This window comes from Cryptomeria japonica, chromosome 8 (genome assembly GCF_030272615.1).
Source record: "Cryptomeria japonica chromosome 8, Sugi_1.0, whole genome shotgun sequence".
Classification (NCBI taxonomy): Eukaryota; Viridiplantae; Streptophyta; class Pinopsida; order Cupressales; family Cupressaceae; genus Cryptomeria; species Cryptomeria japonica.
In genome coordinates, this window is record NC_081412.1 from 251,135,872 (window position 1) to 251,163,831 (window position 27,960).

The following is a 27,960-nucleotide window of genomic DNA, read 5'->3' on the forward strand; positions in this document are numbered from 1 at the left end:
TGACTAGTTGGGAGTCACCATATATCTGTAGCTCTTTCAATTTCCATTGGACGGCTAGTTAGAGTCCTGTGATCAAGGCCTCATACTCTACCATGTTGTTCGTGCATGGAAATGTGAGTCTATAAAACATTGGGATGTTGCCACCTTGAGGTGTGATAAACAAAATGCCTGCCCCCGAGCCATGCCTAGTGTATGAACCATCAAAGTATAGTTTCCATGGTTGTGCTGCTGTAATCATGAAGATTTCTTCATCTAGAAAATTGGAAATGAGAGGATGATTGCCTATGAGAGGTGCAATGGCCAACTAATCTGCAATAACTTGACCCTTAATAGCCTTACGGTCCACATACTCGATGTCAAATTAACTTAGAATCATCACCCATTTGGCCAAGTGGCCTGTCGATGCTGCTTTACTGAGTAAGTATTTGAGTGGATCAATCTTTGCAATTAGTTGTACTTTATGTGTTAACAAATAGTGCCTTAGTTTAGTTGCTACCAAGATTACTGCTAGGCAAGCTCGCTCAATAGGTGTGTAATTGAGTTCATAGCCAACCAATGTGCGAGAGATGTAGTAAACAACACATTCTTTCCCTTTTGCATTGTGTTGTGCCAGTAGTACGCCCAATGCTATATTTGTTGCTGAAATATAGAGTAAGAGCGGTCTACTTGGATTTGGTGGGATCAATAAGGGTGTATTCATGAGATAATCCTTAAGTATCTGGAATGCTTGCTGGCATTTGTCATCCCATTGAAAATGGATGTTCTTGTGTAACAGGTGTGTAAAGGGGTGACACTTATATGCCAGTTGTGCAATGAATCTTCGAATGGGTTGTAGCCGCCCTTGTAGTGTCCTTAGCTAATTGATGTTCTTTGGAGGTGACATGTCCATGATTGCTTTGACTTTTGCTGGGTCGACCTCAATGCCTTTTCTTGAGACAATGTATCCTAGAAGTTTCCCTGAGGTTACTCCAAAGACACATTTCTTTGGGTTGAGTCGAACATGATATTGTTCCAGTCTGTCAAAGATTTTATCTAATATGTCTAGATGACCTTCTCTTGTTAGTGATTTTTCCAGTAAGTCATCAACATAATCTTCCATTATGGTATGCATCATATCATGGAAGATGGTAGTCATTGCTCATTGATAGGTTGCTCCTGTGTTCTTTAGACTGAAAGACATTACATTCCAGCAGTATGTTCCCCATGGACATGTAAAGACCGTCTTATGTTGATCCTCTAGTGCGATCTTTATCTGGTTGTACCCTAAAAAATCATCCATTAGTGAAAGCATGGCATGTCCTGTTGTTAGGTCCACTATTATGTCGATGTTTGGCAGGGGGAAGTCATCTTTAGGACATGCTTTATTTAGATCTTTGAAGTCAGTACAGATACAGATGCCCCCATTTGGTTTGTCGACAGACACAATATTGGATATCCAATCTACATAATCAATTGGTCTAATGAAACCAACATCCAGAAGTTTCTCAAGTTCTGCTTTGACTAGTACTGCAATCTGAGGATGCATCTTGCGAAGCTTCTGCTTGACAGTCTTGGCTCCTTCTACTATGGTGAGGTGATGCATGACTAAATTAGGATTAAGACTAGGCATGTCTGCATGTGACCACGTGAAGTTAATCTGGCACTTCTGGAAGAATTCAACAAACTTGGGTTGTTCCTCTAGAGTCAAACGAGATGCCAGATGTATGTGGTGAGGAGTTTCAGGAGTCCTCACATTGTATTCTTTGGTTTCCTCGATGAGAATTGTTGATCGTTCCTGTTGTGTACTAGAAGGGAGAATGTCAAACCTTTAATCCTCTGGCACCTCAAAGAGGTTTTCACCATTGGATACACTCTTTCTTTTTACTTTTGTGGGATCAAACAGTGCCATAGTGTGGTTTTCACTGGAAGATCCATATTTTATTGTTATATTTTTGCAGCTAAAAGGTTTGGCATCCGCCCCGAAGTATGTTGCGCTATTAAGTTCAATGGCGAGTCCAGCTTTGTGATCTTTGCTTGGTATGTTATCCTATAGTTCCAAAAATTCAATGATCGCCTCATCGTTTTGGAAATGGTCAAGACATGGGGGATTAGGTTGGCTCCATTCGATGAGTTCAGGATGGATAATGGGCATTACCTCATCGATTAGGTTAAGTTCGTTAGATGTGTCAGTGAGGGTTAAGACATTGTGGTGAAGGTCATTGATGGTACTCTCCCTGTCAGAATCAAGCGTAGGATGTGATGTAGGGTCTGTGGAAGAAGTTTCCAGCTCAGGAACCCAAGAGGTCTTTATCTGTGCCTCTCCGTAAACAGGGATGTCTTTGCGGGGTGGAGGTAGTGATGTGTCTTCCTCATCTGAAGTATTAGGCTAGACGGAATCAAATTCCCACTCATGTGAGTCAGTCTTTGAGTCGCTTTCCAGTATCTGATTACTATACCATATTGGGATATCCTTTGAGTTAAACACTGCAGGTGTGATCGGTTTTGTAGATGAAATGATTGGTGTTGCAGGAATGATTATGGGGATCAATGAATCCGATATGGGGAGTATTGGTAGTGTTGACTCTATTGCTTCTGCTAGAACTACTAGTGTCATAGATACTATTGTGGGTTCTGATATGGTTGTTGTTGCTAATGGTGCTATTGATGTTATTACTGCTGTTGATGGGATCATTGGTTTGATTGGTGGGATGAAGGGTGTTGTAGATGGTTTTGCTGGGATTTTTAGCCTTAATGGAGCAGTTGGTATGGTGCATGGTGTTGCTAATATAACCAAAGGTGACCTCTTTGTAATAGGCTGATATTGTGGTTTGTTGGGTTTCCCTTTAAATCTGAGTTTAGGAAAGATCTCCTTTTGAAAGCTTAGTCCTGTGTTATCTTTGGGCTTTAATTCTGGCTGCAACAGTTCATGTCATCCTTGCTTGCAAGGTCCCAAAGCACTCTGACCATCATAACCCATTCTTTTCATAATGAGAAGGCCTTTGCCATATTGATTTGTGGGAAGCTTAGCTTGTGGGATGTCCGCGGTGATTGGGTCTTTATAGATCCATTTTGCTAAGTCTTTATCTTTGGTTTCTTCTTCTTGACTCTTTCCAAGGTGAAAGGCATCAAAGTGCATGTTGGCTTGACCAGTGGTGTTTGAAGTAATAGTTGAGGTTTGCCATGTGTTCTAGGAGAAGTGGGCATTTGTCCAACACAAAAGAGTTGGTTGAGATTGTATTCCCCAGGACCTTCCTCTGCTATTTTCATCTTGAGCTTCTCTTGCTTGGGTATAGTGGTGTTTGAACTGGAAAGAGAGGCTGGACTTACGTATGATGTGGATGAGATGGCTTCTCTATTGTTGGGAATGGTAATCTCTGGTTGATGACTTATATTATGACAATATGCAAAGGGGTTTGCATCGCCCAGGATTGTGATTTCTACACCATTATGCGGGAACTTGATACAATGATGGTAGGTGGATGGAATGGCTTGCATGGCGTGTATCCAAGGTCTTCCTAACAACAAATTATATGGCAGAGGAAGGTCCAGAACTTGGCAGATGATGTGTTTCACCATAGGGCCCACTCGGATTGGTAGCACTACAACTCCTTTGGATGAACGCTCTGCATCATCATAGGCTTTGATTGTTATCTTCTTGCGGGGATCTACTGATTCAATTTCATATCCCAATGTTGTGACCAATTGTAGTGTACAAATATTCAGGCCTGCTCCATTGTCGATCAAGACTTGCTTGATCATATGTTGGTTGATAAACCCTTCAATGTGGAGTGAGGCATTATGAGGTTGCTGGAAGGATGTGTTGTCACTTTTAGAGAAAGTGAGACAAGGTGATGACCTTAGATTTCCAACCATGGCTTGGAACTGATTTGTATTTAGGTTTGCAGAGACTGACGCCTCTTGGAGAGCTTGATCCAAGATTGTTTTATGGGATGGAGATAGGCACAATAGCTCTAAGATAGATATCAGTGCGAGCGTTTTGTCTAACTGTTCCACAAGGTTATACTACTTTGGGATAGATGTGGTGCCTTATGGAGTTGCTTTTATGGTAATCTTGCTGCGACGTGTAACAACATTGCAAGGGGAGCTGAGATTTTTTATGGTAATAGTTGAAATTTGTTCACTGGCTTCATATAGGTGATTCACAGTGTAATTATACGTGGCTTGCGTATAATCAGTGGTATCTGTGTTTCTCCCTGAAGTGGAAGGACCCCTTTGATCTTGTGATGGGAGTGGATTTTTAAACATGAGATGATCATTGTTTGTTGTCTTTGGGTCATGTCCTTCGATTTTGATTTCACCTCGGTCAATAAGATCCTGAATAAGATCTTTCAATCTGTGACAAATGCTTGTCTTATGCCCTTTCCCTTGATGGAAATCACAATGTTCAGTATCCCTCCACCATGAAGGTTTGACTTAAGGTTCGTAATTTGATGTTTTGGGTAAGGTCACCAAATTTTGAGAAACCAACTGTCGTAACACCGTTTCAATAGGTTCCCCTAAGGGCTCGTGTATGTTTGTTTTGGTTTAAAATTTTGCTGGTGTTGTCTGGGTTCCTCTTGAGGTACATTGCATCCTTGATTTGGGGAGCAACTGTGTTATTCTTGAGTGGGGACCACAGGTTGTGCACTTTTGATAGTCCCTGCATCCACAACCCCGTCATTGACAATGTTTTTGTTTTTGTTCCAGAAGTTAGGCTTGTCACTATTGAAGCGCGGGCGAGGTGCATCTTTGGGTTCGTTGTATATTTTGATAAGCCCTTTTTTGATGAGAGCCCGCTCACATTTTAAGCCTTTGGTGATCATGTCATTGAAAGAGTCTGTGTCTTTTACATCTAGGTGAAATTACATTTTGTCATTTAAGTTGGAAATAAATATTTCCACTAGTTCTTGTTTAGGTAACTTAAGAGAACATCTGCTAGACATTTGACGCCATCGTTGTAGAAAGACTGAAAATAGCTCACCCGGTTTTTGTTTAGTGTTACATAGATCAGCCATGGTGATATCACGTTCAATGTTGTGTGAATAATGTGCCAGGAACTTCTGCACTAGCTCTTCGAAGGTCCTAATGCCACCTGGTAATTGGGAAAACCATGATGTGGTTGTTCCTCCCAAGCTTTGGAGAAAAAGTCATATTAGGTATGTATCCTCGTATGCCACTTCGAGGCAAGCTGAATGGAATTCTCTAACATGATCACGAGGATCTCATTTTCCTCTATACATTTCGAACTTGGGTGTTTCAAACCCTCATGGAAAAGGTGGCATATGTAGATTCCTATCAAACGGATAGGGACAAATTCCATTAAGCAAAAACTGGTTAGTTTTCACACCACTATGAAGTTGTTGGGTGAGATTTTTGACTTGTTTCCGCAACATGTCTATTTCATTTGGAGGAGAAGGAGGTGGGGGATTACCTTGATGAAGGTTATAACTGATGTGATCTTGACCTCTTTCATCCTCATTACAACTTTGGCGTTCTGATGCTTGTTTTAGTTGTGCAACATCAAAGTCAGAGGGTAGTTTAGCCCCCTCTTGAGCAAGTCTTAAAAAGTGAGCGTCGACATTTCTTCTGAGTATTTCATCAAAAAGCCTATTAAAGAGAGGGTTGTGTTTTTCCCTTTCTATTGCTGCAGAAGTAGGAGTACTTGGATTGTCATCATTTGGATTTCCTCCAAGAGCTTCTTGGAATTCATTGATATTTTCCTCCTCTTCTTCCTTAATTTCTTGTTGTCTAGACCTTGATCTGGTTTGAGCCATTTTGTTTACAAGTTTTTGTTGAAGCTTGATGAAAATGATGATAAGTTGGTGATGAAATGAAAGATTGATGTTTGGTGAAGTGTTTTGCATATGAATCTCTAGCACTAAAGGTAGATGGTACCAAAGTTCTTTCTTGAATTGCTTGTTGTGTTTGATTAACAAAGTTTGATGTGATAAGGTTTAGAGAAATTTGAGATGTATTACAGACTAAACTACCTAGTAATGAGAGGATTGCACTCATAGACTAGTTTTAACCTGCATAGAAATGTCTCTTAGGATGAGTTTATCCTAGATGTAGAGACACTCTAAAAAGTGATGTATTGTGTTTGATTCAAGCAATATCAAAATAGAACTTAGGACAAAAACCTTTTGATGTTTTGAGAGTTGGAAGTGGATTTGATGAGATGTGGATATGATAATGGATGAAATGTGAACCTCAATAAAAGCTTTGTGTCACATATGGGACAAATTCTTCCTCTTCTCTTTCGGGAGTTGGTGGTTCTTCCTGAGCTACGTTATATGCGATGCAAATGTTGGGAAAGAAGTTAGGATTGATTTTGCCTCCTTTGTTCTTGTGATAACTCAAAGCTCGATATTGCATAAAAACTCTGAGGTTTAATGACTCTTGATCAAATTCGCTTGATTTCCCTTGAAGATATAGACGCATGCGACGTAGGAAGGTTCTATGAGAGACAAAGATTTGTCTATTATGATAGAAGAATTTCCTCCTTTTGATAAGAGTCCTTGAGCTTAATGGTCTTTTTTTCAAGTTGATGTGTTGATGAAGATTCTGCTTTCTCAAGATGTGAAGAATGGTCATATAATTCGACACTTTTGTTGTTGCTCTTGGTTTTTTTGATCTTTTGTTTTTTAAAATGTTTGTGTTGGATGAATACTTGTTTTTGATTTTGGTTTTATGATGTTTCTTTGACAAGAAAACAAAGCAAACACACAAACACAAGAATGTTGCCTCAAAAGGCACAAGTAAGTATGGGTCTAGATCAACCCAATCTTTTGAACTTTTTATGACTCTTTCCTTCAAATATTTTTTTTAGGTGTTTCCCAAAGCCTGAAGTTGGCTCAATTTGCACTGGTCTTGACTCAAAAATGAAAACACTTTAAACACTCTTTATCCCTAAGGTCAAATGGCCAGTTACGATAATTTCAGCCCACATCTTGATATTTCTTTGACTTTGGTACTACATACCTTATGAATCCTGTCGTGGCAGCTAAGGATTTGATATACTAAGTCTTGTGCGAGCATAACAAATAGATGATCCCTATAATGGGGGAGCCACCACTTTTATCGGGCTACAAGTAACCTTTCAAAAAAGTTATGTTTCTACTCAAGGAAATATGTATGGTGAGTATCTTGGGAGCAAAACCTTCTATGTTCTTGCACTCAATTTATCACAAATATCCTCAATCAATAGAACAAGTGGGCTACTACTTAAAAGTGTTTAGTAATTTTTGATGTTTTTGGATATAAGTTCATTCTGCAGTGACTCACTTAAGAGCCTTGTAACTTGTGGTGGGGCCCATTTGTCCTTTCGGCAAGTTACACTGTAGGAACAGCTATACCCAAGGCTACAACTTTCGCTCTCACCTGATTTCTTTAGCGGCTCGAAGGATTTACTGCGTGAGGTTGTTCCCAAGAGTGATGTCTCTTGGCAGGCCTCTCTTAAAAAGATAAAATTTTGAGTGTTAATAACACTTTTCTTTTGCACCTAGGACCACAAAAGCCAAGGGAGAGTATAGTGTGTATTAGAAGTGGGACCACTCGACAAACTCTTTTTGCACAAGTGTGCCAAATACAAAATACACTTGTTCTTTTTCACTTGTCATTGCAATTGGAGATGTTGCTCCAACAACCATGATGTTCTTTTTAGCCAAGATAGCAAAATGAAGTGTTCGTTTTATCCAAGATTGTAAAATGATTGTTCTCTTTTAAACTCGAAAAATAACAAGTTGATCGTTCTTTTTAGCCCATGTTGCAAGATATGAATGTTCATTTTAGTCAAGATTGCAAAAATGATAGTTCGTTTTAATCCAAGATAGCAATGTGATTGTTCTTTTTAAACTCAAAAAAAAAAAAACAAGTTGATTGTTCTTTTTAGCCCATATTGCAAGATGTGAATGTTCGTTTTAGCCAAGAATGCAAAAATGATAGTTCGTTTTAATCCAAGATAGCAATGTGATTGTTCATTTTTAGACCAAGATAGAAAAATGAAGACAATGTGAATGACTATCCTAGGATTGATCAATTTTTCCAGTTAGAACATGTTAAGGAATTTTTTTTTTTGCAAATTTGACACTTTCAACACCTGCAACAATATGTTAGAAAGACGCTCCTTATGTCCTGCACAAGATATAAACCCAAAATTAAATTAATCATATTAGGACAAATCACACTAACAAACAAATTAGATTTAAATTAATAAAACTAATTTAAAATCTAAATTAGAACTAAATGAAAGACTAATTTAGAAAAAACTTAATTTAAAGACTACTTAAAAAAATAACAATAAAAAAATCTAATTTTAAATAAAAACTATTTTAAGAAACTTAAAAAAAATCTATTCTAAAAGACTAATTAAAAAAATAAAATTTAAACAATTAATTTAAAAGTCTATTCTAAAAAAGAAACCATTTAATAAAAAAAAAACATTCTAAACAACTAACTAAAAAGGCTTATTGAAAAAAAAAACAAAAAAAAACCTAATTTAAAAGCAAAATTCTATTCTTTCACCTTGGGTTCACCAAATGATGCTCTGCAAAAAAGATTAGAAAATATGTTCGATGACAACACACACAAGAGCACAAGAAACAAACGTCAGTGTTAGAAATAAAAGATTATCCTAAACAGACATATCAAGAGAGATATTAAGCATGAAATAGAAAACATACAAACATAGAATAGATAAACTATATTCCTCCAAATGCTAATCAAGATGCTCATAGTTGCTCCTCCCTTGTTCTTCTCCTCTCCAAGTTCCACATGAGTGTAGCTCTCAGCTTTTAGCACTAGCCATGGATGCCATATGGAGATTCAAGATGGTTGAATAAACGAATGCTATGCAAGTGTAGATAGTGATGCTATGAAAAAACTCTATGCTAATACCAGTATAATAACAATACTCTAATGCTTCCTTCTTTGCTTGAAGAGAAGGGTTCTATTTATAGAAGAAATAGGGAAATAAAGGATTAAGATTGAGCAATCTTAACAAGGGTTAGGATTGAAAGATATTCAATCCATGTGAGACTTTCAATCCAATCCCATGTTGACAAGTGTCGCCATGAGGAGGCTTGAGAGGAGAGATAAGAAGCATTAAATGCTTGAGGGGACATGATGGTTACCCTAGGGGGTTGGGTTAGGGTTAGGTTAATGAATATTTTTTTTATCCAAGAGATAAATGAATGTGCAAGGGTTAAATGGTTACCTTAGTCAAAGAAATAAATGCTTTGAAGAGACCCATGAGTCAAAAGGATGGTTAAGTTAGAGGAAAGTCTCTAACCAAAAGTAAAATATGAGTTAACCATAAATGGTTATGTAAGAGCCTTTAATGGTTTGGAAGACTTTAGAGGTTAACCATTTGAAGACATAAAGCCTTTAATGATTATTGAAGACTTTGGAGGTTTTTGAAAAGTGTCTTCCTTTTATTTAGGAATGTGACAATGATTAGGATAGGATTAGGCTAATTAGAAGGAGTTAGAAGAATCTAGAAGGGATTTAGGCATGGAAGTGGATTTTTTAAGAGAATGCAAGTCGGAGGAATTTTGAGATTTTCAATTAAAATAAAATCATTTATTTTAATTAAATGGTGTAATTTGCATTTGGATAGATATTTAAATAAATATTAATTTATTTAAATGTGAATGTGAATTTTGGATTTTACTTAAATAAATCTTAATTTATTTACATGAGAAAAAGGAAGATAAAACATTAAATGCTTGAAGACTTTGAGGGAAACCATTAAAGGCTTGAGAAAACTCTAGAAGGAAGCCATTAAGTTTGAAGACTTTAAGGGAAACCATTAAAGGTTTCAAGTGGGTGAGGATAAATAGGATTATTTAAATTTATTTATTTAAAATAGTTGTGCAACTTACATTTGTAGGAAAATGCAAGTGAGTGGAGGATAAAGGTGATTTAAACAAGGACGCAAAGCGTCAAGTTCCTGCCAATAGTGTTAGATAGTGTTAGGATATGTATTTAGAGTTAAGATTAGGTGAGATTAGTAGTTTGATATTGCATTGTGAATTGATATATTTTGATATTAAACTAAAATAATAGTGAATTAGTAAAAAATTATAGTGTTATTGCCATCATTTTGCAATTTGTAAACTCAATAGTTGAAAGATAAATTCGTTTTTAGAAAATTATAACTAATAGAAAGTTGGACCTAATTAAATAAAATTAAATTATATTAAAAATGTTAATGCTAAAATATTAACTCTTACATTAAAACTTACAAATAAAACGAAATTTAAAAAGTTAAAAATTAAAATAAAACCTATTAAAAATGTAAAAAGTAAATTCTCAATTGTTTTAAAATTTTAAATTTCTTAAAATAAACAAATATTTGTATTTATTAAATTTTTATTTTCTATTTTAATGATAATTATAAAAAAAACTTAAATTGCAACTTAGCTTACACTTATATTTCTAAGTTTAAAAATAAAAATAATTTAATTTTATTGAATTGGTCATATAAAAATAAAAAATAATAATTTCACTACTATATAATATACATTAAATTTGATTTTACATTGAGTTTAATTTCACTTAAAATGTATTTCTAATTATTCTTCTATTCTTTCACTATTAAAACTCTTGTATAAATTTTCTTCATTTTTCATATAATAAAATAAATAAATTCTATTCACTAATATAATTAGTTAAATTTTAATCAAATTAAAACTATCAACATTTTCTTGGAACATATTGTTAAATTTATCTATTTTTAATTTAAAAATAATAATGTTTAAATGGTTAAGATATTAAAAATTTAATTAATTAATATTTGAATTTTATTATCTCTAATTACACATGATAGAAAAATACTTTATTATTGTCATTAATCATCACTGTATTATCATATTGTAATTTATATAATAATATTGTTACTATTAATCTTATATTGTTAATAATGTTAATATATTATTACTATATTACTATATAGTGATATTTTAACTATCATATTATTGTTGTTGATTATATTTTTATTATTATATCATTATATGTTTATATTATTCTTATAATTATATTTTACATTCTTCTTGAACACTTTATAAAAAAAAAAACATTGTATGTATTCACAATTATTTATATTTATATCTAATTGCACTATAACCCTAAATGCACCCTCTTTTAACCATAATCATTACCTTATTTCAACTTTTTATCATAGATCCATAATCATAACCATAACCATAACCCTAATTTAACTCTAGCTGTAAATAAACACTTGTTAAAGCAAGACTTGTTTAACACTAATTGTAATTGTAATTGTGAAGGTAAAGATAATATAATTAGGGTTAGGATTAAGTTTAAAATCTATAAAATATTTAAGGTATCTAAATTAATAACTCTCCAACATGATTAGTTGCCTAATATGAATTTAAAAATGAAAAAGTATAGAAAACAAAATATATCTTAAAGAGTTGTACCAAAATTTCATTAAATAATTGCTATTCATGCCGTCAAATGAAGGAAGGACAATCTACGGAGTCCGCAGATTTAGGAAGTAATATAATGTAAGAGAGGGAGCTAAGGGATTTTTAGCCTAGTTCGGGTCCTGAAGTAACCATGAAAATTGTTAAATTAAAAATGAGTATGAAAGTAAGTAGAGACTGGTTTAGTATTTAGTAAAATACATATGGACTAATTAGATCTACAATTATCATCTCCACCCGATATATGATTTCCCTGAACCTATTAAAGATTTATTTTATGGGGATGGATGTCTTAAGTTCAATACTGGCCAATGCCATGGAAGTGCTTTATCATTTAAGTGAGTGCAGAAGATGTAGTCTAAATGGAGGAGTACGATTTGAGATTGAAAGCAAAATAATAATGTTAGTGTCTACAAATGATCAGAATAGGTGAATACAACTTAAAGAGTACTGTCAACAATGATAAAAAAAAGAAAGGAGTGTTTTAGTTACATTGCATAGGAAAAATAAAGAGTTGTTAATGTTTGTATGGTCATCAAGAGTGATTAGATTCTTTAGGTAATGGTGTCAGGCTCTCAGCTAATATAATCTTTACTGTTACTAGTTAGAATGTACTGTAGATTCTGTAACCATCTAAGGTCAAATATTCAATGGAAAAAATAGAGAAAATGGCAATATGAGCCAAATCATGAGATTTGGAACAAGTGGGTATATTTTTGTGTCTTAAACCTAAATTTAAGCAAAACAACAATATGCATTGAGTTGAGAAATACAAATCATTATAATTTTCTGAATACTTTGTCTGTTTTATAAGTCATTGCTTAAACTGAGTAGAATTCATGATAGAAGATTAAAAGTAAAGTAAGATAGTTTTTGTTAAGTGCATGTTAAAGTCATCATTAGGATTAAAATTCATTTTCAATCTAACATATAAAAAAAATAGTACCTAGAAAAAATGATGAATTGCTTTCTTGATGCGAGAGTTTGAGTGTGAAATGCTTGATTAGTTATAATTAGGGGAGGCAAAGAAGAAACTGTTGCTTGCATATTTCAAAGAAGAAAGTTTGCAAGATAGAGAATTTAAAATGTATTTCAAATTCAAGGAACAATGCAGACAATTAATTATTTCAAAATTTATTGAACAATACAAGAAGTTAAATGAAAGTGTTATTATTACTTCATTTTATATTCTGTGATAATATATCTTCAATGCAATGTAATACAATTGAATATTAAAATTAAAAAAATCAATAAATAAAATTAAGATATATATTCTAAATTACATATTAACATTATTGTGTATAAATTATAGCTTTTGTAACACGTGAAACTATATGCAATGTTCCAGTTCAAAATCCTATAATACACTGTGACATACAAAGAAAAAGGGAAACTTCTAAGCACGAAATGATCCATTGTCTGTATTTCAAATTCTCAAGAAATACAATTCATCTGATCATCTTTTTCTGATGGACTGCGTACATGAACTTTTGCATCCCCTATGTGGATCTTTTGATTCTGAAGACAAGGACTAGTGAGAGACAGAGGAACAAGCTGAGGACCAGCAGAGAGTACTGTTTCTGCAAGTGTTCTCCTGATGTTTCCAGCACAGCCATTTACCTGTCAGAAAATCAATGCTCAATATTTCAAGGATGACAATTATTTAGGTTTACTTAATACTAGCATAGTTAAGAGGAAAATACAGTGTAGAATGAAGAACTATATCCCTGTCCCAATCGCCATAACCACATCTTCTGGTGACTATATATATCTAAAATATAAGCATAACTAAGATCGCCGAAGCTATAAGCATTACTTCTTGTTGCCTCTCAAGCCTACATGAACAATTAATAATGAGTACAAAAGGGTCCAAAGAGCTAAATGGTGCAGATATTTATTAGAGATCTGAACTAAAAACAAATGGTGAGCTAACGTGATGGAGGAGCATCCCCGGTGGATGATCAGCTTTAAAAGAAAAAGCATATGGCCACAAAAGCAGTTGACGTTGTTGGAACTGGTTTTGGGGAAATTCGTAGAAGACATATCAGATTTGCAAATAGAATATGCAACACCAATATGCAATATACACTGGAGGAACAGGTTTTGCAAAAAACCAAAAAATAAATTTTCGTAAACCCTAGAAGCTACCAGCTTTCAAAATTGAACACTGTACTGATTCTGCAACTAACTTTGCTGGGAAAGGATTTTGCATAGAGACCAAATTAAGACTTAAAACTTAAACACTGAGTACAGCTATGAAACAGATAAAATATTGTAAAAGATTATCTCAAACAATTGATAGAATACATACACAGTAATGAAATTCAAGTTATGTTGCAAAGAGGATTTTGCACGTCAACACAATGAAGCATTAAACTTAAACCTTGGTGATTTCAAAACATAGCATTTGATAAATAAATGGCCTTTTACGGTTTAGGAAGTCACAAGGCAGTGCCTCTATTTGTATTTTTACTTTTATCTTTTTCTGTTCAGGGATGGACAACCTTGCAAATGACTAAAGAATCTTCAATGTTGAATGGAGGACGAATGATGTCTGCAAGGACCGTTATGGGTATCTTATCTGAAATATGGCCTCCATCTGCCGGTTAAGTCGGGAAGATTAAATCGATCAGTGATAGAGATGTGAGTATAATGTCCCAGGATCAGTTTAATGGATGGAATTTATAATGTTTTCTGTATATGCTGTGAATGAATATTCTGTTTGTATCATTTTTTGTGTGTTCTTTTTTGTGTACCTCTACAGTGAATTCTCATTACTGCAACCGTACATGGTCCATTTTATTTTTATTTTTAAATTGTCCATAGACAAATCTAGTTTTCTAGTTGTTATCATTTAACTAGTTGGGATTCTTCTTCATATGTATCTATCATATAGCAACATCACATATTTTTTATATTGAAACTCGGTTGCATCGTATTTTGTCATTTTTGCAATTATAAATAGGTTACTCAGTACTTACCGTCTCTTTAAAGGGAATATTTTTTAAGTTATATATTATGCTTCTGTCCAAGAGTGGAGTGCTGAAACTATTAGTATTGATCATTGTATATCGATCTATCGATATTGATCTTTGTAGGTTGAAGGAACAGTCTTTGATTTGCCAGATGATGTTGCAAAAGAGCTTCTTTTGAAGAAGATACAACCAGGTTATACGATATCAGCAATCATCGAGGTTGTCACTATAACTTTAACATTCTATTTTAAGAACCGTGAGATATTTTGAATTTTCAATAGCATTACATATAAGCTACTGTTTTATATTGTTAGAGCCAAGTTTATTACATTACTTCACTAAAAGCATAAGGCTACAAAGTAATAAACTGGAAATTATCACGAGGTTGAATTTTGGTGCAATTCAAAGTGAAGTTCTGTGAGATACACAGTTCTTTGTATTAGTTTCACTGCCAGTACTATTAGTTTCTACTTGCACTATTAGAATTTTTCTTGTAGATACATATCAAATTAAAAATTTAAAGCTGAATTACACTGAAACAAGCCCAGAGATTTTTAAGTAACTAATTGATATGCTATATGCCTCGTGTAATTTTGGATTTCCTATTTTTTTCTCCCACAGGATTCAATTCATGTGTTAATGCCTCAGGCCACATGGCTAGTAGGTTTATATTTACAGAATTGTTAAATTAAATTGAGTGGGTCATGTAATAGTGAACTGTGAATTATTCTGAGTCTCCTGAGTCTCAGCTTTCTAGACTGGTTCCAAGAATGATTCTACATTATGTTAAAGGCTGAGAAGACAGAAAATGCATATGGGCACATTTGCATCCTTTTCACTAGAACACACATACAAAATGATGGGCATCTATTAATATATGCTCACGATGAAACACAAGCATGCATAGATGTGCGTTGTGATTATATATAGCCCTATCAAGTGAATAATTAAAGTTGTGGAACACAAAGGCTATTAAATCAGTTGCTACCAGTCTCTAAAGTCTAGATAATCATAGACAATTGACATACCAATATGTGTGTGTGCAACCAAAGGATTTCTGACCAAGCAAATATGAGTAGTATACATAGACATGCTTTAGTGAGAGAGAAAAACTATTAACTTTGACAACACCCATAACACCTCAAACAGAAATGAAATACGTTAAACTCTATGTCCTACCAGCTTTCAAATACGGTAGACAGACTTAAAGACACCAAACAGAGCGATAATAATGTTTCCCCCAAGTGACAGTTAGCCCAAAATAGCAAAATCAAATCATTAATATAATAAATGAAAATCAACAGCCATTGGCCTTAATCCAAGGAAAACTAAAGAAAATAGATTTATCAATTTCAAGGAGATCGCCATTTAGCCTTACTCTCTAGTTTTTCAAAGAATAAAATGAACAATACATTGATACGGTTCCTGTAAACTATACCTTTGGGCTGGTGTTTGCATTATCCATATGGCTGAATGTCGCATTGGCATTGGAAAATTCGCATATTGACCAAGAATTGTAGCCTGCGATATGGCATCCAATGATTATAATCCAATACAATTTAGCCAACAAAATGTTGTTTAACTATAAACAGTCAATATGTGATAGCTAATGAAATGGTGTTCAGTCATGAATGGCTTGTGCGCTATAACGAATGCAAAGATTGATTACATAAAAGACCCAATTCCACATAGACGATTTATGCACATAGTACAATGCATTAGTTGTTTAAGTGCTTGACAAATGGTCTTACCAGTACAATATGCAACTCGCACACTTCCATTGTGCTATATTCCTATTAGTGTCATTTGAAAATATCTGCAGAGGAAACAATTTAGGTTCAAAGAAGTTCTGAATAATTTCAGTATGCATTTGCAAGACATGGGATATTGTTTGTTTGTGGTATTATAATGAAATTGAGAGCAATATTGCTTTGAATTTGAAAAGAGAACGGCAACAACGTTACTTGATAAATGACAAGAACTTATAATTTCCATTGGCAAATTCCTTGCAATCAAACATTGCAACAAAAATCCATAAAACAAAAACAAAGGGAAACCTGACCCTGAGTCCAATCGTAGTTGTATGATGATTCAGTTGCTTGAGCTGATGGATCCACCTGTTTGCTGTTGATTTCCAGTTTTTGTTGGATTAACACAGGTTCAGAAAACTCAGTTTGGTCAGATGCTGAAGCATGAATCATGTGAACCATATTCTTGAGACATTCCTGGGCTTTAGACATGCAAACTAACTGATCAGAGGTGATACAAACAGAAGGAAAGCTATTATAAGAAAGGTGGTTATGTTTTGTGTTTGTAAACTCACTTGCATATAGTTTGCTTGAAGTTGTTTTTGTATAGATACTGGAAGATTAGGAAGATCAGTTGGTTGCTGAAAGTACTTATTTCTCTTGCTCCTTGCTGTAGGGCAACTAATTGAATAGAGTGCACAAATCTCTATATATTGCTCACAATTGCTTAAACCCAAAATGTTGCTTTGTTGTTGATACAGATTAACAATGCAGTAGGAAGAAATATGATTTATTTTGACAAAATTGAAAGACAATGGATTGTTGCAAGGGTTTTACTAAGTTGAATAATTTATTTATTGTATACTTGTAAATGCAAGTAATATTGTGGGTAGTGAATGCAGGTGAGAAGAATTGTAAAAGGAAAAGACATAGCAATTTATGATATGTGCATCTAGTATGCAATGAAAAAAATGCATGGATATAGACTTATTATAAAATGTATACCATGGTAAGATTTTTTATATGAATACATGAATAAAATTGGTTAAGAAGTATTATGAAACATGATAGTTGTGTTCAAATGTCTTTTGTACAATGCAAAAAGAAATAGCTTTTTATTTTTGTTTTGAATATTATTATTTGTGGATAAAGAATCTTGAAGTTTTAAAAAATTGTATAAATATTGAAACTATAGGAATTTAAACAGTAATCAAAGATTATAAATAACAGAAATAGTTGTCCACATAGGTAAGCTAGTATTTATGGGAAAGCAAAACTTCATGAAGTATGAATTGACATGAGAGCTTGAGAAAATAGCCAAAATGTCTAATAATGTGACCTATAAGGTGCTTATTGTGTGCCAAGGAATGTGAAGTATTGAACAATGATTATGATAGATATAACAGAGCTGGAATGATTTAGTTTTGATAAGACATAAGTGCAAAATACATATAGAGGTGTTGATAGTAGCACTATTCAAAACATAATAGTTGTTTGAGCCGATTAGTGACTTTAAAGTAATTATGCATATATGTTTCTTCGATTGAGACAAAAGACATGACTTTTTACTGTTCTTTGTATATAAAACTAGGCTAGATTATAATTTTGAAAACAATAATTCAAAGACGATATGGCCATGGCGAGTAGAATGCATCATTCTTTTGCTTTAGATGATGATGTCCCTGCAGATTTTGTATTTGGATCGGTGTCACAAAATTAGTATTATATTAAATGTCATAATGTATAGAGATATATGAAATAGAAGAGGTGTAAAAGTATTGTATTTACCTTTGTGTAGCAGTTGTCGGCTATTCATCAATGTGTTTGGCTTCGGTGATGGTATTGTTTTGGTTCAATCTGAAAGAACCTGTGATTGTAAAGTCTCTTAGCATAAATATTATTGCTGATTTATCTTTGATGTAGTCTTCATAGGTCATGTTTTCAAGAGCAGGCAGAAGCTGTTGGATTATTGGTTGTTCAATAGAACAATGGATAGCTTGATTGCTGTCAGGTGTGATAGTTGCGCTGAGATGGAGAGAGTATTTGTAATTGATATCTTTATCACATATTGTGCAATGGGTAGTTTCTTCTTCAAGCATTCCGTAGTCATCGAACTTGTAGTTGCATTTGGGGCAATATGCATGAAATGGATTGGAAAAAGGATTTATTACTTTTAAGATCCCATGAACCTACAAGATAAGTTTAATTGTTAGCAAGAGGAAAAAATATTATTATAAATTGAAGAGTAGAATTGTGTGGAAATAAGTACCTGAAATGTTGTATGTAGTAGTGCATTGAGTCTGTCAATTGTTCTTTTATCATTCAATCTGCATATAGTTGTTGATAAACTTGTCCGAAGTGTGTTTTTTAAATCTGTTCTTTTAACAACGTTTCTAAACAGCATTGCTGGGATTTCATTTCTTTTGAGTTTCTCTTCAATTGTTAAGTAGTGGTGTGCAAAATTTGGATGTAATAGTAGCTGTTTACCAGTAAGAAAATTAGTTTTGTTGAAAATAGAGTAAAAAATTAAGAAGATTATGTGAGGAAGAATGAGGATAGTTTCGTACCGTTGCCTTGTCCATGTCGTTGAAGCCATCTTTGATTTCAATCATGTATTGGAAAGCTTTTTTCTTTGTTGCAACAACCAATGCACCAATTGTTCCAGTGGCATATTCGTTTGTGCTTGTGAGTAACTGTTTGATAGTTGTACCTGGAATGAAGTTGTATTGCTTATAGATACTTGGTTTGGTCTCCACCACAGATGATTCTTTTAAAATCAATATACAATCGCAATCTCCGCGATCATAGTCTGTTTTTGCAGCGATTTGAAATCCTGTTATAGATATTCCTGATCCTGGAAGAATCTTGTTTTCATATTGTTGGACAAGATTACTGGGTACATTCAATGTAATTGTCATTTCTGCCTTCAAATCTGTTAGATTTGCACGTAAAACCTCGCGTGTTTTGTTCACTTTGTCTAGTGTTGCTTTATAGACTACAAGAACATCACCTTCAAACATGTTTCCGACTTTTCTTGCATTCAGTTCTTCAATTGACATACAATTTTGTGTTTTTGTTTTTTATCTATAGCAAATAAAATCAGATGTTTTTAATACTGGGAAATTGGGTATAAATATTTGTTGAATAGAAATGAGGCTATGTGCTTACCTTTTTGGTGTTTGTTGTTGCTTTGGCTGTTCTTGCTTCAACTGAGCTTGTTTTGTAGGGCTTGTGCTCAGGTCCATTGCTTTGCTGCTAAAAAAGTGTACAAATAGTTGTGTTATAATATTATAATTATAATTTTGGATTGGACTATATAAGACTATATTTTTTTTGTATAATGTTTGCTAGTTGGGCGGGTTGTGGTTGTGGTTGGTGACATGTTTATTATAGTATTAGGTGATATTATTGTGTTGGGTATGATGAATATTTATGAAAGTAGCAAGGTGATCAGTCCAATAGGCTTCTGATTTGTATATAGAACATATATTTGCAGCAGAATTGGACCAAATGTGATCTATTAATGGTTTGTTTAGACTGTGTGCTTCGTTTAATAGAAATTGCAATTTGTGTAGTTGCATTTGATGTAGAAGGATTTTTGTAGTTTTGTTTTTATTGCACATGTCAATATTGAAATCTCCTACAATGTATAAAGGATTTACTGTGTTTGCATATGTGACTACTTCATTGATGATTGTGGTAATTTCTAGTATTGGAGCATTGGGTTTTGCATAAATATTACAGATATTGATTTCATTGTTAGGTTGAAGTATTGTGACTGTTATGGCCTCAACATTTGTTGTTTTGTGTTCTTTTGTTCTGGACAGTAACAAATGTTTTTTAGTTAAGGTTGAAATGCCATGTATGTTATGTATAGTATGACTATGAAACTATTCAAAGACATTGTTGGTTTGAGAGGGATTCATGTGTAGTTCTTGTAAACACAAGATGTCAGATGACATTATATCATAGTCATTGACAATGTCATTTATATGGGCTTTTAAGCTACGAGTGTTTAATGTGCATAGAAGCATTTGTGATGTGTTATTTGAACATGTGATCTCATTTTCAAATTGCCATTGTGCATCTGATTCAAGGCGAGACATTTCTAGGCATATCTTTTGTTTGACTTTGAAATTTGTTGGATTTAGAGGTTTGAGAAGATATAAAGATTCAATAGATCTTGTTCGCGAAAGTGCTGTGTATGTTAAACCATGTTGTTTTATGCTAGTTGGGTCAAAAGCTAGGCCTTGCATTGTGAGTCCTTGTGATCGATGTATGGTTCGTGCACATGCTATTTGTATTGGGAACTGTTTTCGAATAACAATTTTTGTGTTTGTCAATATTTTCTGTATGTGCTTAGCAACTCTGAGTATGGGCACCCAATCTTTATCAATGTGCTGGACATAGCAATGTGCTAGTTTTTTCTTTTGCTGTTGTCCAATTTTTGAGTCATTAAATTTTATCCAAATAATATCAAAATCCTGGTGTTTTGTGTATGCTTTAAATATTCCATCTGATCCATTCACCAGGCCGTCTTGTGTGTTGTAGTTTCCTGCGAAGATTTCTACGAGGATATTTGGTTTTAAGTTTATTTGAGTTGGTAGAGCGGTTGTATGGTTATATAGACGGATCGCATTGTTGTTTTCCTCTTGTTCATCGATTGCATTTAATACTATTAATTCGCCAGGTATGATAGATAGCATATTATTATTATGGATATCAACGTCCTTTCTCCTATAAAATAAAAAAGGGAATGTTGGGTCAATGGGTGGTGGGCGGAAGCAAAAGTAGTTTAGATACTGTAAATCATCATCTGTTTGTTGACCTATTCTAATTCTGTTGAGGACTGAGATGAACTTGGCGTCTTTTTGCCGCATTGTTGTTTTTAATGAGTAGCATTTTATGTTGTCTTTCCAAAAATTGTAAGGCATTAGTTCTGTTGAAGTTGGGGCATTTTCAAATACAACAGAGTCAAGTACAGGTTGTGCTTGATAAAGGTCACCACAAAAAATCGTATCAAGATTTCCAAAGTATACGGTAGGCGTTTGCATTATATCACGTAATCGTTTGTCAATGTAGCGTAAAAATGTTGATCCTACTAGTGATATTTCATCTATAAGAAGTACATGTAATTGATAGTAATGCTTAGACATTGCATCTAGTGTTTCAGTGTTTAATGGAACAAATTCTGACTTGTTGAAAGGTATGTGAAATGTTGAATGTAATGTTGTTCCACCTATATTGTATGCTGCTTTTCCTGTGAATGCAGTTATTAGGCCCTTTGGTTTCTCTGGGTCATTGTCAATTGAGTTATTGTAGATGCGAAGAAGTGCTTGGTAAATGGCCTTTGCAGTAAAAGTCTTTCCAGTTCCAGCTCCTCTTGTCAAGAACAAGTGCAATGGAGCTTTGATGTTTTTTAATTTTTTCATTATAATGTCCTTGACAATTGTTTGTTGTTCTTTGTTTAACATTTGCCTCAATTTGTAATAGTCATTGTTGTCCATAATTTGTGGGTGTTGAGAAATTTCGAATGCATTGGGGGCTATGTTATTAATTTTGTTGCAATGTACGGTTTGCATATCTTCATGCATGTCATATTGTTCATTTTGTTTACTTGTTTGACCTATGGAGGATTGGGTATGAGTGTTATTGTCTTCATAGTTAATTTCATGAATAGCTTTTTCAATGTCACCCCATGTAGCATTTATATTGTATGTAAACTTTGTACGGTTTCTTTGAATTGTTTTTTCATGAAGTAAATAGGCATCTTCCCATGTATTGACATTTTGTTTCAATGTATGTTCGTTTATTATGAAAGACACGTAGAGTAGTAATTGTTCTCTACAATGATTCTCTAAATCAGTATGTTTGTTGAAATTGATAAAGCGTATAACATTTGGTTTAGTCTTTGCATTGATTTTGTTGCCTTTTTTGTTGTACTTTGAGACGAATTCTGCAAGACAAATGTGTGCAATTGCTTGAGGTCGTTTTATGTAGTAGTCAATTAAAGAGTTACAGATTACATTTTCTGACTCATCTGGTTCCTTATTTAATAGTTCGACAGGTTTCAATATAAATGTGCGGTTGTTGTCAGATCGTGTGTCAATAAATATGCATTTTCTTGAGCTATAATTCAATGGAAGTGATAGAACAATGTGAGCAACTTGTTGTGATGACATTTGTTGTAGGTTGAGCAAGGTGTTTCCAAGTTTGCTTATCATTTTTATTGCATCAATATTGTCTTGTTGGTGCTCTTTGTGTATTCTTTTGAATGCTTGTGTCATTGACTTATCAACTTTTGCCATGTATGAGCTACAGTACATTGCTGCAGCATATGCATTAAGCACAAATTGTGCATCTGTATTTGCTTTCCAGAGCTGTGGGATTTTTCTCCCAAAGCTATTGTTCCATGTTTCTGATGGTTTCCTTTGTAAGAAGAGAGTGGGTCTATGGATTGTAGACCTCAAAGCAATTATGTACTCATCTTTGGTAATGTCTAGTTCATTGAAGAACATTTGGAAGGTGAATGAAATGTTATAGTTTGTTGTTTGCAATTTTGAAAGAATATTGTTGGCGATTGATATTATTGTTTCGTTCTTTTCTATTAGTGGTTCTAGTATCATAGTTTTTTGTACTGGTGGGAGTGGAAAATTGTATCTACAAGCTCCATTTTTTGATCTCCTACATTGCTTTGTATGATGATGCTTGTGTAGTATGGCTATGCTAGGTTCTAGGTGTTCAGTTGCACATGTAATGTACTTGTCAACAAACTCTATAATACTTGAATTGCTATGTTTTCCATAAATTGGTGCATCTTTTACCCATATCAAAAAATGGTCATGCTCATTGCCTCGATTTTGGAATTCAGTTACAGAGAAGTAGTCCAATACATTTCCAAAGAAAGAGTCATCTGTACTTATTAGCTTTTTTAGTGCATTTATTCTATGTCTACAGTAGCGTGCACAAGTGACTGGATCTCTTTTGATGAGTTGAAATTTATCTATTTGATTTATGTTGTAAGCTTCTTCTTGTTGTAATGTTGATTGATGCATGTTGTGGAGTTCTTGAAGTGTGCTTGTCAAAGCATTCCAATTTTGTTCAGCACTAGTGAAAGTGAGGAAAAAAGTTGGTGGTCCTAATTGGCGTATCATTGCAAATACATTTTTCTTTAGTTGGTGTATGTAGTCAGGTGATATTCTTATTCTTTTGAAGTCAACATAGCCAATATCTGATTTCAACAATTTTTCTAGGTTTGGTTTATGTTTGACGTCTTTTGCTAGTAGCTTTCTACCTTTCAATTGGCCTTTTCGGATTCTAATTGACATGGTAGACAATACTTGTTGTATAAGTATTTTGATGGTTTTGAAAAATAGGTTGGTTGTATGGTATGCGAAATGTCTTTGTGAATTTGACAATTCCCATTGTGCAATTTTTTGGTAGCTAAATCTTTTGACAATGTCATCATCACGCGGGTTGCCGAAGAAAAGTGTAGGAAAGTTCATTTCCTCAGCATATTTGTCTTTAAAGATTCCAATAGGGTAATTATCTTGTGTGGGTGCAATTTCTATGATTTTATCCTGCATTCTATGTATACATGCAGACTCAGTGAATCCATGTATCAAAGTTTCAGATGGATTTTCTTGTTCTAAGTCACTTTCTGACTCAATTTCAGTTGCACTAATTTTAACATTGTTTTCATTTTCACTGTTGCTTTGTAGAGCTTGTTTCCAATCATTGTTTATTTCAACATTTTCCATTATGTACAATGTAGTTTTTGTTAATTGGTCAAGAGCTTGCATAACCATATTTGGTCGCACCATTCCTGTTTGGAATGCATTTTTATATTCCAAGTGTCTTTTTAGAGATACAACAATTGTTGATGTATTGCTAACTGATTGTGGCAATGCTTTTTGTATAATGTTCATGTTAACTGGAACATTGATGATAGAGCCTGTTAATCCCATTTGAGATCTTTTGTATCCTAGTTCCCAAATTTGGGCAAATGCAATTCTAAGTGAGACAAGGCGTTCTTCTAGTTGTGTTAATATTTGTACATACTGCAATGGTTTATTTGTTCGCATATTATGTGGTGTAGCATACTTAGGTGTAATTGATTGTTTTAATGCAATATGGCATTTGCAACAAATTGAATTTGTTAATACAACATTATTGGATTTGAGTAGTTTGTTGTATGTATGTTTTTGCTTTTCTGTGAAAATTCTAATGTCTTTTTTGAAACATAGTAGTTGGCAAATTGAACATGCATGTTTTGGTGTGTCTAGGATTGCAGTTTGGAAAATTTCTATTGGCGATAGTGTTCTCCTCTTTTTTGAACTTGAACATATTGGTGTATGGTTGTTTTGCATTTGTTGTTGATCTTCGCAATTTAGGATTGTATCTATATGTTCGACTTTTTGTGGTTCTACTAGGTCCATTGTTTCATGTTCTTTGGCACTTCTAATCAATTTCTTCAATTGGCGCAATGAAAATATTGGCTGGGAGTTTGTTTTTTGTCCGTTGTATTCTTTAGGTGTATCTGTGTTGATATTGCCTGGGCTTTTGTTTTTTGTGCTCATGTTACTATTTTCTGGCCTTTGCCTTTTTGTAAATTTTATTAATTCATCCTTTGTATTAGTTCTGATAGATTTTTTGACATCTCTCAGCGTTATGGTTTGTTGGAATTGCAGATTTTGTGTTTGTAATCTTAAAAGTGGTTCAAAATGTCCTGCAAGTGGATTTGCATCATGGAAGAGGATGGAATACGATTGTCTATTTGGTGATGGGTTGGAATGGTAGTACTTTTTCCCTGTGGACATTGACCAAAGACATATTTGTATATTTAGCCACTTGGATAGCCATTGTATACAAAATATGTCTCCCCACAATCCATTCTCTTGGCCAATTGTAGTTGGTTTTGCTGTTAATCGCATTCTTCGAAAGTATGTCTCGGGATCTTGTATTTTGTGTAATTCATATAGAGTTTGAGGATTTAGTTCACGGTTAAATGAGTTGATTGCTTCTATTTCACCTTTTGCAAGGCAACTTAAGAAGTAATCAATGGTTCCGATCCGCAGTTGTGTTGATGTGTATTGATGGTTTAGTAGGTATGATAATGAGTCAAACAGACAATCTCCAATATTGTATGTAAATGCACTTATTCTATATAGACCTTCTTTTTGTAGTATATTGTCAATGCTGACAATTTGAGGTTTGCTTGTAATCTTGTAGTTGTCTACGTCAATAATTTCTATTTTTTGTTTGTCTAGTTGCTCTCTTGATCTCTTCATTTTTTTTGATAAATGCACAATTGTTGTCTTAGACAAATGAGACCTTGTAAGTATGATGTATATGTGGCTAGAAGCTGTAAATTTTGTTTGTTTGTTACTAGGAGACTGTTTTCCTTTTTGTGATATCTTCTCCTAGTTGACAAAATCAATATTGTTAGAATCATATAATCGTAGGCAAACTGATCTTTTTTTTTTATTGTTCGCTAACTAATTTTTCATATAATATAATTCCTATTTTATTTTATGAGAATTCTCCGTACGTGCGATGTCTTCTCCTAGTTGATAAAATTGACACTGCCACTAGGATATGATTGCCAGGAAAGCAATCTTCTTTTTATATTGTTACGTAACTAGATTTAATATCAAGGTATATTGGATTTTAACATGCTAGATTTTATGATAGCAATTTTTCAAATTCAAGAAACAATGAAGCATTAATTTCAAAATACAGTTGTTTGCTTAAAATTTGATTTTGGAACATGAAAGCAAACTATAGACTGCTAACTATAAGGAATAGAAAATGAGTGAAAAAGCGTATCTTGTAATATGGTGTTTGATAATCCAGTAGACTTGTTCCTTGTCTTAAATGTTGCTGCTATTTGTAATTAATACTTTTCTTTTCTATGGATGACAAAAGGAGAAACATATTAGTATTCATAATTATTGAGAAGAATAATAATAGAATATTTCAATATTTTACAGAAAATCAGACCATCATATAAAAAATATGCAATAGATTTTTTTGATAGTATTTAATTGGTTACCTATGAAACCAATCAACTTGGTTTCTTGCAAGTTCTGCCACTCTAGCATTGTGAATAATGAACAATTATTAAGAATGGTAAATTAGACTAACAAAGTTCGGAACTAAGATCAGGGTAATTACAAAAGCCCTCTTGACCTAAACAAAGCTCTTATGCTAAAATATCTACTTACGTGAATAAAATGCCAGCCTGAAAGTGGAGTTTGAATGTTAGTATAAGAATTGTTAGATGCTATCAATGCTTGGAAAACCCAAATTATAAAAGATAAGCGGAAACATAAGGGGAAAAAATTGAATTTTCTTACAAATACATGACACAATTGCAAAGAAAATTTAAGGCCATAAGGACTTTAAGATGCTAGATTTTATCATTGTAATTTTTGAAATTCAAGAAACAATGAAACATCAATTTCAAAATACAGTTGTTTGAAAAAGAGAGAGACACAGATAAGGAGATAGATAGATAGAGAGGAAGAGGTAGAGGTAGACACAGAGGGAGAGATAAAGGTAGAGAGAAAGATGAGTACATAAGGAGTGGATGAGATAGATAGGTATAGAGGGAGAGGGAGAGGGAGAGGGGGAAATAGAGGTATATGTGGCAATATGATAAAAGGATAGAGGGAAAGGGATAGAAGCACATAGAGAGAGTGGGAGAGCTAAAGAGAGATAGGTAAAGAGGGACAAGAAGGGAGAGAAGAGAAGTTAGTGTAATATATTAAAATTCCTTTTTAATATTAAAAAATTCTCTTGTAGTTGAAAAGATTTAATTTTAATTGTTTAAAATGAGTGTTACAAAATATATATATATTATGTGGATTGAGTCATGATGTCACTATATATATTAGATTATTCCTTAAGGGATAAAAAAGTTAGAAGTTGGAAAACCTAAAACCATGAGATTTTTCTATTAAGATTTTTATTAACCGTGGTGTGTTTTAAATGAACCAATCACTTTACAAACAAAATTATCACCATTACAATAAATACTATAAAAAATAATTTGAATTATAAATAATAATGTTTTTTTATAAATCTAATTATTACTAATTTAAGAGAGGAGGTGAAATCAAATAAGTCAATGAATTACAAACTGGCTTTTTACTTTTTTGTACAAACTCAATGACATAACCCACTTGCCACAATAAAGGGGAATACGTTTTTAAACTTATGATTTAATTTATTATTTCAATAAAAAATAATTACAATAAAAAATGTAATTCTAATTTATTTCTTTTTTTTTTAATTAATTAATTAATTAATTCTAATTGTATAAAAAATAAAATATAAAAAAAAAATGTAAAAATTAAACCTTAATTATAATGAGTCTATTCCTAAGTTTTCTTTAGCAAGTGTTCAATAGTAAATAAAAAGAAAAATTAATTTAATTAAAAAGACTCGCATTTCTGGTACATGGTTGAAGGAATATTTTTTAGTGTACTGAAACAACAAAAGGGAAAGTGGAGGATGAAGTTAGATATTATAAATTTGAAATTTGTAGAAGCAAAGAGTTACATACTTCCATTTGATTGTAATTTGCAAAGAATTCCAGAACTTAGAAACTCAATTGGAGTCATGAATATAGAGGAAAACCTTTAAAAAAAGTGCTAAAAACAAGATACATGTTTACTATAGATACCTGGTAACCTTGCAGGTGCAATCTTCTATGGAGAAGGAATATGAATGCGTATGTCAATGAGTGAAGGTCATCTCTTTTTCTTTGTGTTCTTTGCAAATGTGCGTGTACAGTTACATATTTTG

General features: G+C 33.4%; 1 protein-coding gene and 2 long non-coding RNA genes across 3 annotated transcripts; 1 reads left to right on the forward strand and 2 right to left on the reverse strand.

The window, feature by feature from the left end:
- Window positions 1-12,733: 12,733 nt before the first annotated feature.
- On the reverse strand, window positions 12,734-16,446 carry LOC131059999 (uncharacterized). Its single transcript, XR_009110272.2, has 3 exons — window positions 16,153-16,446; window positions 15,840-15,922; window positions 12,734-13,046 (listed from the first exon to the last, which is right to left on the reverse strand). It is a non-coding gene; the product is annotated as an uncharacterized LOC131059999 (long non-coding RNA).
- Window positions 13,863-18,547, forward strand: LOC131857271 (uncharacterized). The gene is made up of 3 exons (XR_009358640.1): window positions 13,863-14,069; window positions 14,525-14,620; window positions 18,073-18,547. It is a non-coding gene; the product is annotated as an uncharacterized LOC131857271 (long non-coding RNA).
- Window positions 18,548-20,039: 1,492 nt separating this feature from the next.
- Window positions 20,040-24,233, reverse strand: LOC131060020 (uncharacterized). The gene has a single exon (XM_057993117.2). The coding sequence runs from the start codon at window positions 24,231-24,233 to the stop codon at window positions 20,040-20,042; it is 4,194 nt and encodes a 1,397-aa protein (XP_057849100.2).
- Between the last annotated feature and the right edge of the window lie 3,727 nt (window positions 24,234-27,960).

What these genes read in the sequence shown, in the direction of transcription:
- LOC131060020 (XM_057993117.2), bottom strand. Translation starts at nt 24,233, where the DNA reads ATGCGAACAAATAAACCATTGCAGTATGTACAAATATTAACACAACTA.